Source organism: Poecilia mexicana, unplaced genomic scaffold, assembly GCF_051168715.1.
Source record: "Poecilia mexicana isolate PSO_F unplaced genomic scaffold, ASM5116871v1 scaffold_9, whole genome shotgun sequence".
NCBI classification, from domain to species: domain Eukaryota; kingdom Metazoa; phylum Chordata; class Actinopteri; order Cyprinodontiformes; family Poeciliidae; genus Poecilia; species Poecilia mexicana.
The window spans coordinates 23,131,982-23,147,408 of record NW_028263378.1 but is presented as its reverse complement, the minus strand read 5'-3'; the positions used below and the strand labels follow the sequence as shown (position 1 = coordinate 23,147,408).

Here is a 15,427-nt window from a genome sequence, read left to right as displayed (position 1 = left end):
AGGAAATTTAATTCATTCAGGGTGTTATTTCTACCAGGAGTTTCAGCAAATCCACATTATACTAAAAAACGTATTATGTTTTAAATCACTGATAAAACAATTAAGGGTGCAATAAAATAGCAATAAAAAGTTCAACATTAACTTTAGCTGAATGAAAAAGTGCAATGGATCCTTCCAAAACAATATGTAAATAACTTTGAAGAAAGTTTCATTGAATTAAAATCAGGACAGGAAAGTTTAGCTCCTTACTGGTTATATTTACGTTTTTGTTTTACTAAGCCACCCCCAAAAAACCTTAAATGAGTAAATTTATAATAAATAAATCATTCTCTATGAATAAATTTAGTCTGTTATGAATAAATGAATGTTTCTGGCAGTCATGTGTTTTAATCTATTTGTGCGAAAGTTTACTAAGTGCGCTTAGATTACATTGAATGAACGTGCTTTGAGTTCAAATATTTACAGACAGAAACTCATTCATTAATGTATAAATTTCCTTTTAATCTGAGGAAATCTCATTCATTAGTGCATAAATTTAATTTTAATCTGGAGAAATTTCACTTTGATGATCTTCTGTTTTGAGATAACTACAATGTGTGGCAGTAGAGATGGCAGAAACAAAGGGTGAGGGGAAAACATGAGTTATTTCTGTGAGATCTATGAAAATTAATAACAAGCAACAATTACAAAACAACATATCCATCCAACGACATGTTATTTTATCTTAAAAGTTGCAGTCTTACCAAAAACCAAGTTTTTAATATGAAATAGATAGAATAAACAATATGATTTGTATACTGTTTTGCGTATGTCTCATGGTAAATATAGTGTTGTTTTGCACTTGAAAAGCAGCAACAACTCATTCCGTTTCCTTCTGTAACACAATAAAAATACATTATATGAATATGTAATATACCACATATTGGATAAATACAAATAAAACACATTGTTGCACTTGAAGATGACCTATTTTCATAGCTCTCAGCAGCGGTTTAGTCGGTAGGTGTTTGAAAGCCGTAGAGGAATCATGGATCCTGTCCGTCAGGTTTCAGAGAGTCACAAGAAATGCTCCTCTGAATTGTTTTTGAACTCACAGATCGACGCTCAGATAACACTTTCCCCTCTTTACTGTCGCTCCCTTATCGGTTTTTATTTATGGAGCGCTCTCATTGCTCTGGCTGCATCACAAGCCAAGCTGACTTCTTGGACTCAGATAACGGGTTGATAGCGCCATCTTCACTATCGGACATATAAAATAAAAACATCAGTAACGACATATAAAACTATTGTATGACCGTAATAAATTTATGCTATAATTATCTCTTACTGTAATTAGATCCGTTTTATAGCGTTCAGGGAAAGCAATTAATTTGCCACTTAAGGAGGAGGCATTTCCTTCCTTTAGTTTTCTTACCTGTTTATACTGTACGTTTGCATTAAACTTTTGTATTTTACACAAAAGCCTGAAAAGGAACTGAATAGAAAATGGAAATATCCTTTATTGTCCTTTATTGTGGGGAAATTCAGGTGTACTAGCAGCAAAGGTTGGAATAGGCTTTTCTTGAAAATAAAAATTCATTTTCTTCATGAGATTTAAACAAAAACATAAAAGTGACAGACAAAATGGAGTCATGCAAACAAACACAGGTTGAAATATAAAAACAAAAAATAAGAATAAGAATCTGTAATGAATAACTGCGTAAGAATGTGATGTTAGGAAAACCTGAACAGATGATGTTAGTGTTGCATATTGCGACGATGATACAAACCGTGAAGAAACTTCATTTTCCTTCACTCGTCTTCATCATCTTGATCATTAAATGCCAGGAGTGAGCATCCAGAGCAGTGACTCCATCCGACCGCTCAACAAGTATGAACATACTCTGTTTATTACACTTTATAGCAAACGGAGAAAGAAAAAGATCCTCCCATAAATTGCTTCCAAGCTGTGCTTTAGATTTATGCAAACACTGATTTGCTATATTATTCAGCTCTAATTAAAGCCACACTGTATGTAGTTTGTCCATCTCGTTTTTTAGATGAGGCTTTTTCAGCTTTTATTTCTGCTAACAACTTGAACTTGCGCTGCAATGAGATAACAACTTACTGTAACTCGTGACAACCTAGAGTGATTTTACGCTAGCAGTGTCAGGGTAAGCTATGGTTTAGAAAAGTTATGTTACAAAAGAGCAAGAGGATTTTTGTTCCATGTGATTCTTTCATCTTAAGGCAAATAATAATGCATCGCAATTCCTTACTCTTCTGTCACGGCACCCTGTTCTTCAGCTGGCTGAAAGAAGGTTCCATCACTTTCACAGGAAACTCACAGGTACAATCTTCAAGGCATACGATTCTGTCCAATGAGCATTTTTTTTTTTTTTACCTTACATTTGCTGTTAAAATCAGTTGTTTGATCTACATTTTGTCTTACGTTTATGTATCAACATACAAATATCTGTTATGGGTAACATACAGGTGCTGGTCATAAAATTAGAATATTGTGATAAAGTTCATTATTTTCCATAATGTCATGATAAAAATTAAATTGTCATATATTTTAGATTCATTGCACACCAACTGAAATATTTCAGGTCTTTTATTGTTTTAATTTTGATGATTTTGGCAAACAGCTCATGAAAACCCAAAATCCCTGTCTCAAAAAATTAGAATATTATGAAAAGGTTCTCTGAACGAGCAATAAAAATAATCATCTGAATCAACAAAGTAACTCTAAACACCTGAAAAAGATTCCTGAGGCCTTTAAAAACTCCCAGCCTGGTTCATTACTCAAAACCGCAATCCTGGGTCAGACTGCTGACCTGACTGCTGTCCAGAAGGCCATCACTGACATCCTCAAGCAAGAGGGTGAGAAACGGAAAGAAATTTCTGAACGAATCGGCTGTTTGCAGAGTGTTATATCAAGGCACCTCAGTGGGAAGTCAGTAGGAAGGAAAAAGTGTGGCAGAAAACGCTGCACAACGAGAAGAGGTGACCGGACCCTGAGGAAGATTGTGGAGAAGGGCCGATTCCAGACCTTGGGGGAAGCAGTGGACTGAGTCTGGAGTAGAAACATCCAGAGCCACTGTGCACAGGCGTGTGCAGGAAATGGGCTACAGGTGCCGCATTCCCCAGGTCAAAGGTCAAGCCACTTTTGAACCAGAAACAGCGGCAGAAGCGCCTGACCTGGGCTACAGAGAAGCAGCACTTTGGACCACTGTTGTTCAGTGGTCCAAAGTATTTTTTCGGATGAAAGCAAACTTTGCATGTCATTCGGAAATCAAAGTGCCAGACTCTGGAGGAAGACTGGGGAGAAGGAAATGCCAAAATGCCAGAAGTCCAGTGTCAAGTACCCACAGTCAGTGATGGTCTGGGTGCCATGTCAGCTGCTGGTGTTGGTCCACTGGGTTTTATCAAGGGCAGGATCAATGCAGCAGCTATCAGAAGATTTTGGAGCACTTCATGCTTCCATCTGCTGAAAAGTTTTATGGAGATGAAAATTTAATTTGGTCTGGAATCGGCCCTTCTCCACAATCTTCCTCAGGGTCCGGTCACCTCTTCTCGTTGTGCAGCGTTTTCTGCCACACTTTTTCCTTCCTACTGACTTCCCACTGAGGTGCCTTGATATAACACTCTGCAAACAGCCGATTCGTTCAGAAATTTCTTTCTGTTTCTCACCCTCTTGCTCGAGGATGTCAGTGATGGCCTTCTGGACAGCAGTCAGGTCAGCAATCTGACCCATGATTGCGGCTTTGAGTAATGAACCAGGCTGGGAGTTTTTAAAGGCCTCAGGAATCTTTTTCAGGTGTTTAGAGTTACTTTGTTGATTCAGATGATTATTTTTATTGCTCGTTCAGAGAACCTTTTCATAATATTCTAATTTTTTGAGACAGGGATTTTGGGTTTTCATGAGCTGTTTGCCAAAATCATCAAAATTAAAACAATAAAAGACCTGAAATATTTCAGTTGGTGTGCAATGAATCTAAAATATATGACAATTTAATTTTTATCATGACATTATGGAAAATAATGAACTTTATCACAATATTCTAATTTTATGACCAGCACCTGTAAGTGGGTAACACTTTATTTGACGGGGCATGCATAAGACCGACATGACACTGTCATAAACATGGAGTCTTTATGAATGTTTATGACTGTTGTCATGAAGTGTCATTTAGTAAATAATGACACTTTTAATGCAAAGTTGCTCTAAAAGTTGCCTTCAAAGTATCATTTACAAAATAATGCAAAGTTGGCACTTTTAATGCAGCTTTTAGAGCAACTTTGCATTAAAAGTGTCATTATTTGCCAAATGACATAAACATTCATAAAGACTCCTTCATGTTCAATATGTATATTTTAACAGCAGTTGTGACAATTGTTGCTTTTCTGGTAAATTAGAAGAAATTGGACATTTTTTCAAACTATTTTTGCAATATTGTCATTAAAATCAGGGAACTATTAAATTTCACTACAAGAGTCTCTTACAGTCAATTTTCACTTCATAGATCAAATATGTAAAAAAATAAATACATTTTCTTTCCCCTGTTGATTAGATGCATCCAGTATTCATGACAGCTTTTGTGAATAAACTCATCAGCCAAACAGCTTTTGTGCACATTTCTGCATTTAATAACAAATCAGATAAACTACAAGGACATTCTCTTTAATGCATAAATGTGGATGATCAGTTTATTCAAATTAAAAATTTCCCTTGGATTCAAACCTATGTGGCATAATATAATTAGCTACGTTTTTGTGCCCTTTTATACAAAATGTAAGTAGGAAAAGGAGCCGTCTGCTTTTGACGTTTTGTAGTGACCGATAAGCTGATTCACACAGACATTTTGACAACTTTTATGTACACTGCTCAAAAAAATAAAGGGAACACTCAAATAACACATCCTAGATCTGAATGAATGAAATATTCTCACACAAAAATCATCAATGGAGATCAAATTTATTAACCAATGGAGGCCTGGATTTGGAGCCACACACAAAATTAAAGTGAAATGTTCCCTTTATTTTTTTGAGCAGTATATTTTCTGAAACTGTAAGAGCTGGCATCTGTTTGAGGATCAGCCAGTCAGACCACACAGATAATTGTAACACCCTAACAAGTGTAGTTATTAAAAGTAAGGTTGTTGGTGTGTGCTGAAAAATATTAGCCACCATTGTGCTGTGAAGCTTTTCTATCCTGAATAAAACACTTTCTTTTTTTATTTTAAGGAATTATGAATTTATTACAGAAAATGTAACATATTCAGGACCAAAAAACATTATCTACCCTACAAAAAAAATATTAAGAGAAAAAGTAAAATGAATGGCTCATTTGGAAAAAACGCATCAGTACTGAAACGACTCAAAAAACACCAAAATAAAAGTACAAAAAAAAGTTTTTTTTAAAAGTTCAAGGGTAACATCCACTACCTTAAACTTTAACATACAGTGAGCTGAAAAATGAGGAGGGGGAAAAAAAATTACAGACATGTGATTCAAAATCTGCGCTGCTTGTTATAGTCTCCGGGGCCGGGGAGCCCTCTGGGGAAGCCGCCCTGGCCCCCTCCGGGCAGGCTGCCGCTACCTGAGCCCGCCATCATAGGAGCGCTCTCGGCGGCCATGCCAGCAGCGCCGGCGGCACCCGAGTTCCCACCCAGGGAATTTCTGTTCATGGACATGCCGTGGCCCCCCATGTGCATCCTCATCTCCTGCTCTCTGTTCTCGGGGAAGCCGCCCCTGAAGCCCTCCTGCTGCCTCTTAATCATCTCCTCGTTGCGCAGCCTCATCTCCTCTTCTCTCCTCCGGCGCTCCTCCTCCTGCCTCAGCTCGGCCTGCTTCCTCTTCTGCACCTCCTGGTTGTGGAGCTCCTCCATCCTCCGCAGCTCCTCCTGTCTCCTCAGGAGGTCCTGCCTCATCAGCATTACCTGGTGCTCGTGTCTGGCCGCCTCCATCTCGGCCTCCAGCTTCTCCTGCGCCTCCTTCATGTTGCGGTCGACCATCTCGTACTGCTGCTTCTCCATCTCCATCAGGGCCTTCCAGCGCATGGCGTACTCGTACTCGAACGAGCCGGGCTGGGCGAACCGCGGGGGCTGTTCGCGCTCCTTGTGGTACTGTTGGTTCCTATTGATCAGCTTCTCCGGCAGACCCTCGTCCTCGTCGAACTGCTCCATGGGCTCCACGGTGATGGGCCGGGGGAACGCTGTGAGGAGGTAGGCGCTGTCGTTGCACTTGTCCAGAGCTTTCCTTGCGGCTGGCTTCGCGGTAAACTCCACGATGCCTTTCCCCGTGGGCCTGCCCCGGTCATCCACGATCACCAGAGCCCTCTCTATCTGGCCGAAGACGGAGAAGGCCTCCTCCAGGAGCTCGTTGGACACAAACTCTGGGAGGTTTTTAACGGACAAAGCGGCACCGTGTGTAGCGAACCTCACCCGGATGGGTCTGCCTTTGAACACGAAATCATCCAACTCCGCTCTGGCGATCTCAGCGATGATCCTGGTCTCCAGGCGGATGAATCCGAAACCCCTGTCCTTGTTGACGAAGATCTCGCTGGCGTTCCCGTACTTCGCGAACAGCTTGACCAGCTCCTCCTCGGTGACTCCGGTGGGCAGGTTCCCCACGAACAGCCTGCTCCGCTGGGTGAAGGTTTTCTCTCCGGGCTTTCTGAAGCTCTGCGGGTCCAGCGTCAAGCCCGCGTTGGGGCTGGTCTGCTCGCTAGGCTCCGGCTGCTGTCCGTTGCTGTTGGGCCCGTCGCCTTTGAGGTGGTTCCCCGGACGGTTGGGGCCGTGGTTCTGTTGGGGGCCTCTGTAGCCTTGCATGTTTTGTCAACAAATGTGAATTAAAAAGTCGACGAAAACCGTGCTAAAAGCAAGAGAGACTTAGCAGACGGAGGCGCACAAAGAGCAGCGAAAATGGCGACGCTATTGTGACCTCAACAATGTGCGACAGAAAGAGTTCGTGTCGTGACGTCATCTATGAACGACATTATTGTATATGTTGATATATCCTTATATTATGTCTATGTGTTGATGCATAGACATAAGAGTAGACCCCGCATTGGCCAGAACAACCGCTGCTGGCTCTGAAACACAACAAAACTCGTATAATATCTTTTAACACATTACATTTCCTTAAACAATCATTGAACAGTACCAAATAATAAAAGTACTTAGTTAAAATAAACTTTAGGGTTATTCTCACCTCAAGTAAATGAGCACACGGGAGACGCAGTTTGTGTTACTCCAATTTCTCTCAGCTTACGAGAAACGGGAGAGCAACAGGCAGCTCAGAGTCCCAATACACCACCTACCGGTGAAACACCGTTACTACACCCATCATCTTTAACCCCTGTTAAATAAATTATCTTCTTATCATAATCCCATACACATTTAAAGAAATGCATGCTCTTTTTTCACTTTTGTGGGCACACACCAGTGGGCATCACAAGACTGATAGACCGGCCCACCAGGTCGTGTTGTGGTTCCATTGACATTTTGCTCTATGCCTGTTAGGAGATGGAACCCAAATAACAAATAAAAATGGGTAGGGCGGTAAAGTGGAGGGTCCAATGGTTCCCTGACCCCTCCTGTTAAGCTGCGCCCTTATCACTGCCAGTTCAGACTTGTGGGAATAATGCATTTAGTGCACACAGATTAATTTTTTTTTCATAGCCATGCTCACTGCGTGCTATTTTTACCCTTAGCAACAGTTGCCATGCTTCTGACAATGATGTCATCAGCATGACTTCAAATGATGTCTGTGTCATGAGGCCCTTCTGAGGATGACTTTATGATGTCATAGAGACCATGACATAACCAACTGATCAGTTAATTCTCTGATCAGTTACCACAAATCAGTCGACACAAGATTCATTTGAACATTTTAGTTCGCCACAATAAAAATGACTGACGAAAGCCCACAGAGGCAAATGGATGAGGCCTAAGGCCTCTTTTTGGACAAAAGTCAAAAAGACATTCTCCAACAAAGTCCATCCTGGCCAAAGAAGCCCAGATTATAAGAAGAGAAAGTTTCTCAGCGAACTTCTGTGGGAGGTAATTGAGAAGGTTGCAGATGAACCAACTCTGCATCTTGTCCGACCCACATTTGAGGAACAACATAGTAAAATTTTGATTTTGCTATTGAGAAAAACTGGAGATATAAATGTGGACGTACTCTCTGAGGTGTCAGAAGAGCTCGCTGAAAGGATTTTCCAAAGTGTTGTGAGAGATGCATTCCACTTTGCCAGTGGACTGCATTTAATTGCACTGCTTGATTACCCAGAAGGACACGAAGTCATTGTGGAGAAATTCAAAAAGCACCTGGAGAATCCCATTCGCCCAAAGAAGATGTTAACGTCCACAAAAAGAAAGATCCGAAAGATGTTTTTTCCTACTGAGGACTTGTACGCAGATGAAAACTGCCTGAGTGAAGATTATACTCAGGCAAACATCGACCCTGAACAATTTTTGAGGGACGCAAACAGGATGGGCTTCAGGCGAGGAACAGAAGATGAAAGGAGAGTTATGGTGCAAAAGATCCTATGGAGATTGATTTACAAGTCCAGTAATAGATCTAGCTATGGGGCTTACAAACAGAAGGACACTGAACCGGTCCAGAGAAAGCTTGCTCCAGAAATATGGAAAGAAGTCAAAGACATCGATTTTGTGTTTTTTGAGAAAATGCAAAAAAAAAGTCTGCAGAGACATCTTACAGCTTCTCTGTGGCAATGAAGATGTAGTTAGAGAACTGCTCTTCAAAATGATCAAAAGCGACAACCCAATTGTGATTCACAAGGTTGTAGAGTGCTTCAAAAGAACCCTGGCACGACCGCGGATAATCAATCTCCGAGACACCTTTCTTCAGAAGGCATGGGGGCTCATCAAAAAGGCTGCGTGTGGTGGAGACGATTCTGATGAAGAGGAGAGGCAAGAACCCACCAAGAGTGAACCAAACGTTGAGTTTAGTCCACGCTTAGCTGGGCCTGTAAATTTGGTCAACCCAGAGATCGGTACTGACTCGGAGGAGTCAGGACCGGTCTCCGATTCAGGACACAACTTGGAGTCAGGACCGGTCTCCGATTCAGGACCTGCCTCAGAGTCAGGATCTGCCTCAGAGTCAGGACCTACCTCAGAGTCAGGACCTACCTCAGAGTCAGGACCTACCTCAGAGTCAGGACCCGTCTCAGAATCAGGACCCGTCTCAGAATCAGGACCCATCTCAGAATCAGGACCCGTCTCAGAGTCAGGACCCGTCTCAGAATCAGGACCCGTCTCAGAGTCAGGACCCGTCACAGAGTCAGGACCTTCATCAGAGTCAGGACCTGTCACCGAGTCAGGACCCGTCTCCGAGTCAGGACCCGTGTCAGAGTCAGGACCCTTCTCCGAGTCAGGACCCGTCTCAGAGTCAGGACCCGTCTCAGAGTCAGGACCCACCTAAGAGTCAGGACCCACCTCAGAGTCAGGACCCGCCTCCGAGTCAGGACCCACCTCCGAGTCAGGACCCGCTTCCGAGTCAGGACCAGTCTACGAGTCAGGACCCACCTCCGAGTCAGGACCAGTCTCTGAGTCAGGGCCCGCCTCCGAGTCAGGACCTGTCTACGAGTCAGGACCTGTCTCAGAGTTAGGACCTGTCTGAGAGTCAGGACCCACCTCCGAGTCAGGACCAGTCTCTGAGTCAGGGCCCGCCTCCGAGTCAGGACCTGTCTACGAGTCAGGACCTGTCTCAGAGTTAGGACCTGTCTGAGAGTCAGGACCTGCCTCGAGTCTGGACAGATGTCTGAGTCAGGACCCACCTCCGAGTCAGGACCAGTCTCAGAGTCAGGACATGTCTCCAAGTCAGGACCCACCTCCGAGTGAGGACCCGTCTCAAAGTCAGGACCTGTCTCAGAGTTAGGACCTGTCTGAGAGTCAGGACCCACCTCCGAATCAGGACCAGTCTCAGAGTCAGGACATGTCTCCAAGTCAGGACCCGCCTCCGAGTGAGGACCCGTCTCAAAGTCAGGACCTGTCTCAGAGTTAGGACTTGTTAAATTTGATTTTGTTAAAAATCAAATGCTACATAAACCCAGCCGATAACACTTTATTTGAAGGCGGGTGAATAAGACTGACATGACACCGTCATAAACACCTGTCATGAACATGAATAAGTCTTCATGAATATTTATGAATGTTGTCATAAAGCGCCATTCGGTAAATCATGACACTTTTAATACAAAGTTGACATTTTTGAAAATGTCTTTGTTTTGACAACTTGACATTAATCTAGACAAAAATGATTAATGATTGATTAATAGTATTCAGCAGGTTGTTTTCTTGTCAGCACAAGACACATCTGTTCTAAGAGAGTATGAGGTATTTTTAGTGTACACGTTTTTCCCTATTATTATTATTATTATTATTATTATTATTATTATTATTATTATTATTATTATTACAGTACAGTTTTATCCATAGACATTATTACGGTTTTATCCCTCATTATGGTCTGTGCGTCTGCTCTGCAGCGTTGGATACAGTCCGCAGTTCCTCGCGATAATACAGATTCATCTCGCGAGAAAGTGACGCGAAAGTGTAATTTCGCGGGAGTTGTCTGTTTTTGTTCGCCTGGAGAAAAATCCAAAAATACTTCAAAGTACCACATTTAAGACGGAAAAGCCAAAACCAGACCTACTTTTCTACCAGGTAAAGTCGCTATATCTTATTAAAAGTATTGCAAAAGTGATATTATGCAGTGCAATTACATTCACTGTGCGTTAAGTATCTCGGTGGACAGAAAAGTAGTACCAGTTTAGGTGATAATAACTAGCACGTTTCCAGGACCGTCATGTTCTCCGACCTCAGTGCTCAGAAGGAGGGCTCCTCTCTGCTCTGCCGCCCAGCCTCGGAGGACCAGGGCCCTGTGTTTGAGAGGACCTCGCTGGACTACAGCCCACGCACCGAGCGCTACCGAGTCGGAGAGCGGAGCTTCAGTAGGCAGTATGCTCACATCTATGCGGCACGACTCATGGAGATGAGACCCGTGCTGTCAGAGAGAGCCAAACACAAGTGGGGTAAGAGTAAATTAACTCATTGTGAACATATGAAGCACCTACCTTACCCTGAAATGTGCTGCCTTTAAAACCTTCTCTTGTCAGGTCCAGATGTGCACATCAGGAAGCTGTGTGACCTGGAGACAGGGGAGCAGTGTTGCATAGTAGGGACCCTGTTCAAGCGTATGGACCTGCAGCCATCTATTCTGAAGGAGATCAGTGAAGAGGTTGGCAAACCTTGTTGAATGTTGCAGGAAGAAAGCAATGCATAGTAGCAATTGATTATAAAGTGGTTTTATTTAGTTAGATTTTCATAAATAATCCACATCTTGGTGTGATTGAAGATCTAAATCTTTTCTGGAAGTCCTAAATATATCTTCCTTCCACATTTCAACAGTAACATTTTTACATATTTTAGATTCCAAACTGTCACGTTCAAATCGCGTTTGAACATCAAAACGTTTTTAATATTACTGAATATCCCATTTATTTTAGAAACTTTATCATTTAAAGTGAAACACTGAGATGGATGTTTGAAAGCCTTTATTTCTGTTAATTATGGTGATTTTCTACAACAGTTAATTAAAACATGACATGTAAAATTAGAATATTACATTAGACAGATAAAAAAATCTATATATTTTTAAAAACGGAAATGAAGGTTTAATGAAAAGTATGTTTAACACCTGATCTAAGGTTATTTTCGAAAGGTACTTTTAATCTGACAAACGAGACTCATTGGGACGTTTCATCCATAAAACATGACTGCATGATTATTTATTATTCTTCAGCACAACCTCCTGCCCCAGCCTGCACGAAACAAATACATCACTGAAGCGGATGAGCTGATTCTGGAGGATGAGCTGCAGAGGATTAAACTAGAGGGCAAAATTGACAGAGACAAGTGTGTCACAGGTCAGTTTGTCACTGCCCATCACCGCCGCTTTGACCCACACGTCTTCAGATTCACTCATTGTCTTCCTCCCATTCCTCAGGCAGCGTCATCGCCATCTTTGGAGCCGAGAAGAACGATGGCAAGTTCACCGTTGAGGACTTCTGCACGGCCGATCTCCCTTCGCAGACGCCCAGACCTACGCTCAGCTGTGACAAGTAAGCCAAAATCATGTGAAGATCCCCAGATCCGCCTGCGTTAGTGGCCCGCCTCTGACTGATCCGCCCTCTCAGGTTCGTGCTCCTGGCCTCAGGGCTCGGTCTAGGCAGCACCAGGGCCGACAGCATGCTGGGTCTGCAGCTGCTGGTCGACATGGTAACCGGTCAGCTCGGTGATGCAGGGGAGCAGAGCGGGGCGGCGTCCATTTCCAGGGTCCTGCTGGCCGGGAACCTGCTGAGCCAAAGCACCCAGGACAAAGATGCATCGACAAAGGTGACAAGCTTAAAAATTCAATGAACAGAGCAACTCTTAGACACGGTATTTATCTTGTAAACAGGTTAACATGTCAAATATTGAGTATCTGTATGTTATTCAGGCCAAGTATCTCACTAAGAAGACTCAGGCCGGCAGTGTTGAAGCCATCCGCCTTCTTGATGAGCTGCTGCTTCAGCTGGTGGTGAGATGTGGAGCCTTATTAATCGCTTTTCTGTTGTGCTTCTGCTGGAGGAAGCGAGGGTGTCTATACTTGGCAAGGTTGCATAATTACTGTTGTATAAACATTCAAACTGTGGCATGTTGTTAATAATAAAGAGAAAGTGATAAGGAAAAGCTTCAGTTGACTTGTAGGAGTTTATTGATCGTCAATATTAGACACGGCAACTGTTTAGTCTGTTCCTGTAATTGTTGTCTTTCTGTTGTTTGTAATTGTTGCAATAAAGATGTTAGACATCTGGAGATAAGAAAAGATGTGATGGTAAAGTTTATAGTGTTTTTTTATTTTTTAACTCTAGTATATGTGACTGTATAGAGCCCCCTAGGGGACATGGAGGATTTTTTTTTTCTTTTGCGTTCCCTCACAGTAAACTAGCAAATACACCCGGGTCTACATTCACATCGATAACAAATGGAAACTTAAATTTGGACATATGTACATCTTTAAAGCGTGTTTACACATTCTTAACTCTTTGGTGCAGAAAACCTGTTAAAAATGAATCTATTAACTGCGTGTTCATTTTGGTTTGTAATATCTTTCAGTGGAGATGCGACTGCACATGAAAACAGCCCTTCATTAACCACTCAGACTAACAGACACAACCAGAACTGTCCGATGGCGATACTCCCTCTTAACAAAAACCCAAAAACAGTCCAAATAGTTTGAATGTTTTTATTTTCTTTTTCATTCCTCCTTACAAAAAGTTTATGTTTTAGAGTAGGGATGTTGCCCCTGTTGTTGGCCTGTGTTGCTCCAGCGTTTTTATGTCTGTGGTGTGTTTATCCTAAAGAAATATATCTAAAACTTTAGATAACTTGCAAACGAGGTATAAACATAACATTCCCACATGGAAAAACCTTGAATTGACTAGATGCACTATTTCGAGGTAAAGCAAAAGAAAAAATTTCACCCGTTGCCCCGTAGGAGGCTCTGTAGTGACTGAGGCACAGAACAGATGGCGGGGGGGAGGATAAAACTTTTATGGCTATTTATTAGTGACTGATTGATTGCACGTCTGATATTGTCACCTCCTCTCGCTCGTCGTAAGGCCTCCGTTTCAGTGGACGTGATGCCAGGGCAGTACGACCCCACCAACTACACCCTCCCACAGCAACCCCTGCACAGATGCATGTTCCCTTTGTCCTCCGTGTACCCCACCCTGCAGCTGGTCTCCAATCCGTACGAAGCCAACATCGATGGAGTCAGGTAGGCGGCGTCCCATGCGAACACGCACACACACTCCGTCCCATCAGAAGTGGTTGCTCAGATCTGGTTTGGTTTCTCTCCGCGAAGGTTTTTAGGCACATCGGGGCAGAACGTGTGTGACATCAAGAAGTACAGCAGCATGGACAGCCACCTGGAGATATTGGAGGAGACACTGCGGCTCCGGCACCTGGCCCCCACCGCTCCTGATACGCTAGGTTGGTTGAAAGGTGGAGGGGAAGAAGTGTTGTGACCTTGGGAGTCTACACACACATAACTGGGGAATGACGGCAGTGTTTTTGTTTCAGGTTGCTACCCATTTTATCAAAGAGACCCGTTTATCTTGGAGGAATGTCCCCATGTGTACTTCAGTGGCAACGCTCCAGTGTTTGAGTCTAAGCTCATCCAAGGTTAGTGATAGATGAAAGCTTCCTCCACTGCCTGGAAGGATTACATTTAAAGAAATTTCCAGTTCTGGAAAAAGATCTGTTTGCCAATGTATTCAGTTTTAGTCCTTCCTGGTTTCTTTTCTTTTCTTTATTTCTTTGCATGCTCTGTGTATAAAGTCAACCATAGCGATATCTACCATAATTGTATTTATAATGGATTACGACGAACAGAGAACATTGGGAAATGCTGAGGGAAGGCCTGTCATGATAATACACTTTGTTGGACGATAAATTGTCCCAGTGGTTATTGCAATAAATGATCATGTTTTGAGATCATTTTCAAGTATAATATTGATAATGGCTTGCATTAAGAATGTAAGGTAGCCCTCTCAAAGACTAATAAACTTTAGTTTTGTGAAAAAGAAAAAAAAAACCTTAATACTGGAAGACATTTTAAATATTCAAAATAAAACACAAAAATAATATATATAAAAGAAAATACTTAACCCAAAACATAAATAAAATGGATCGTGATGCCTCTCTAAACAAAATCTCCCTTCAGAAAATATCAAAGCTTATTTTAATGCGTTGTGCGATTAATTGATTTTTTTTTTTTTTTTTTTTTTTTTTAGTGACAGGCTTTTCTGAGGGGGAGAAAAACGGTGAAGGAATTGGATCAAAGACGATCAGTTTTGTCACTAGTTTTTGTCTCCTCCCTGCCAGGTTCTGACGGACAGGAAGTCCTCCTGGTGACCGTGCCAGACTTCAGCAGCACCCAGACCGCCTGCCTGGTCAACCTGCGCACCCTGCGGTGCGAGCCGGTTTTCTTCTCAGCCTTCTCCGCCGACGAAGATGAAGAAAGTGAGATGAACATCAGTCATTAGCAGGAGAACTGTTTCCATCTCGGATCAGCTGGACTATAATCTTGTTTTTTTGCTTTTTTTTTTACTGTTCAGGTCGAAGTTATTAAAACTGGCAACCCAGTAACAAAGACTAGGCTCTATTAAAACAAACGAACCAGACGGGTGTTTATTACAGCTTTATTAGGACCCAACTGTGCCTCTGATGGTACCGCCATCGTGACCTGCATTCCGCACGATTATGTGTCTTGCAAAAACTGTTTCCGACTTGAGTGACGACAGTGTAAATAATTCAGCTGTTTGTTTTCTTTTAATTTGTGTTCTCAATAAACATCTTTTCACGAAGCA

At 42.4% G+C, this 15,427-nt stretch overlaps 2 protein-coding genes across 2 annotated transcripts; one reads left to right on the top strand and one right to left on the bottom strand.

Annotated features, from left to right (window-relative positions):
- Positions 1 to 4,609: 4,609 nt before the first annotated feature.
- nono (non-POU domain containing, octamer-binding) lies at positions 4,610 to 6,949 on the bottom strand. The gene has a single exon (XM_015012286.2). It carries the CDS (start codon positions 6,813 to 6,815, stop codon positions 5,496 to 5,498), a length of 1,320 nt encoding a protein of 439 aa, XP_014867772.2. The 5' UTR covers positions 6,816 to 6,949; the 3' UTR covers positions 4,610 to 5,495.
- Positions 6,950 to 10,526: 3,577 nt separating this feature from the next.
- pold2 (polymerase (DNA directed), delta 2, regulatory subunit) lies at positions 10,527 to 15,424 on the top strand. Its single transcript, XM_015013314.2, has 11 exons — positions 10,527 to 10,676; positions 10,812 to 11,044; positions 11,129 to 11,250; positions 11,815 to 11,938; positions 12,019 to 12,133; positions 12,209 to 12,407; positions 12,511 to 12,591; positions 13,676 to 13,833; positions 13,921 to 14,048; positions 14,139 to 14,240; positions 14,943 to 15,424. Exons 2-11 carry the CDS (start codon positions 10,819 to 10,821, stop codon positions 15,101 to 15,103), a joined length of 1,416 nt encoding a protein of 471 aa, XP_014868800.2. The 5' UTR covers positions 10,527 to 10,676; positions 10,812 to 10,818; the 3' UTR covers positions 15,104 to 15,424.
- The last annotated feature ends 3 nt before the right edge of the window (positions 15,425 to 15,427 follow it).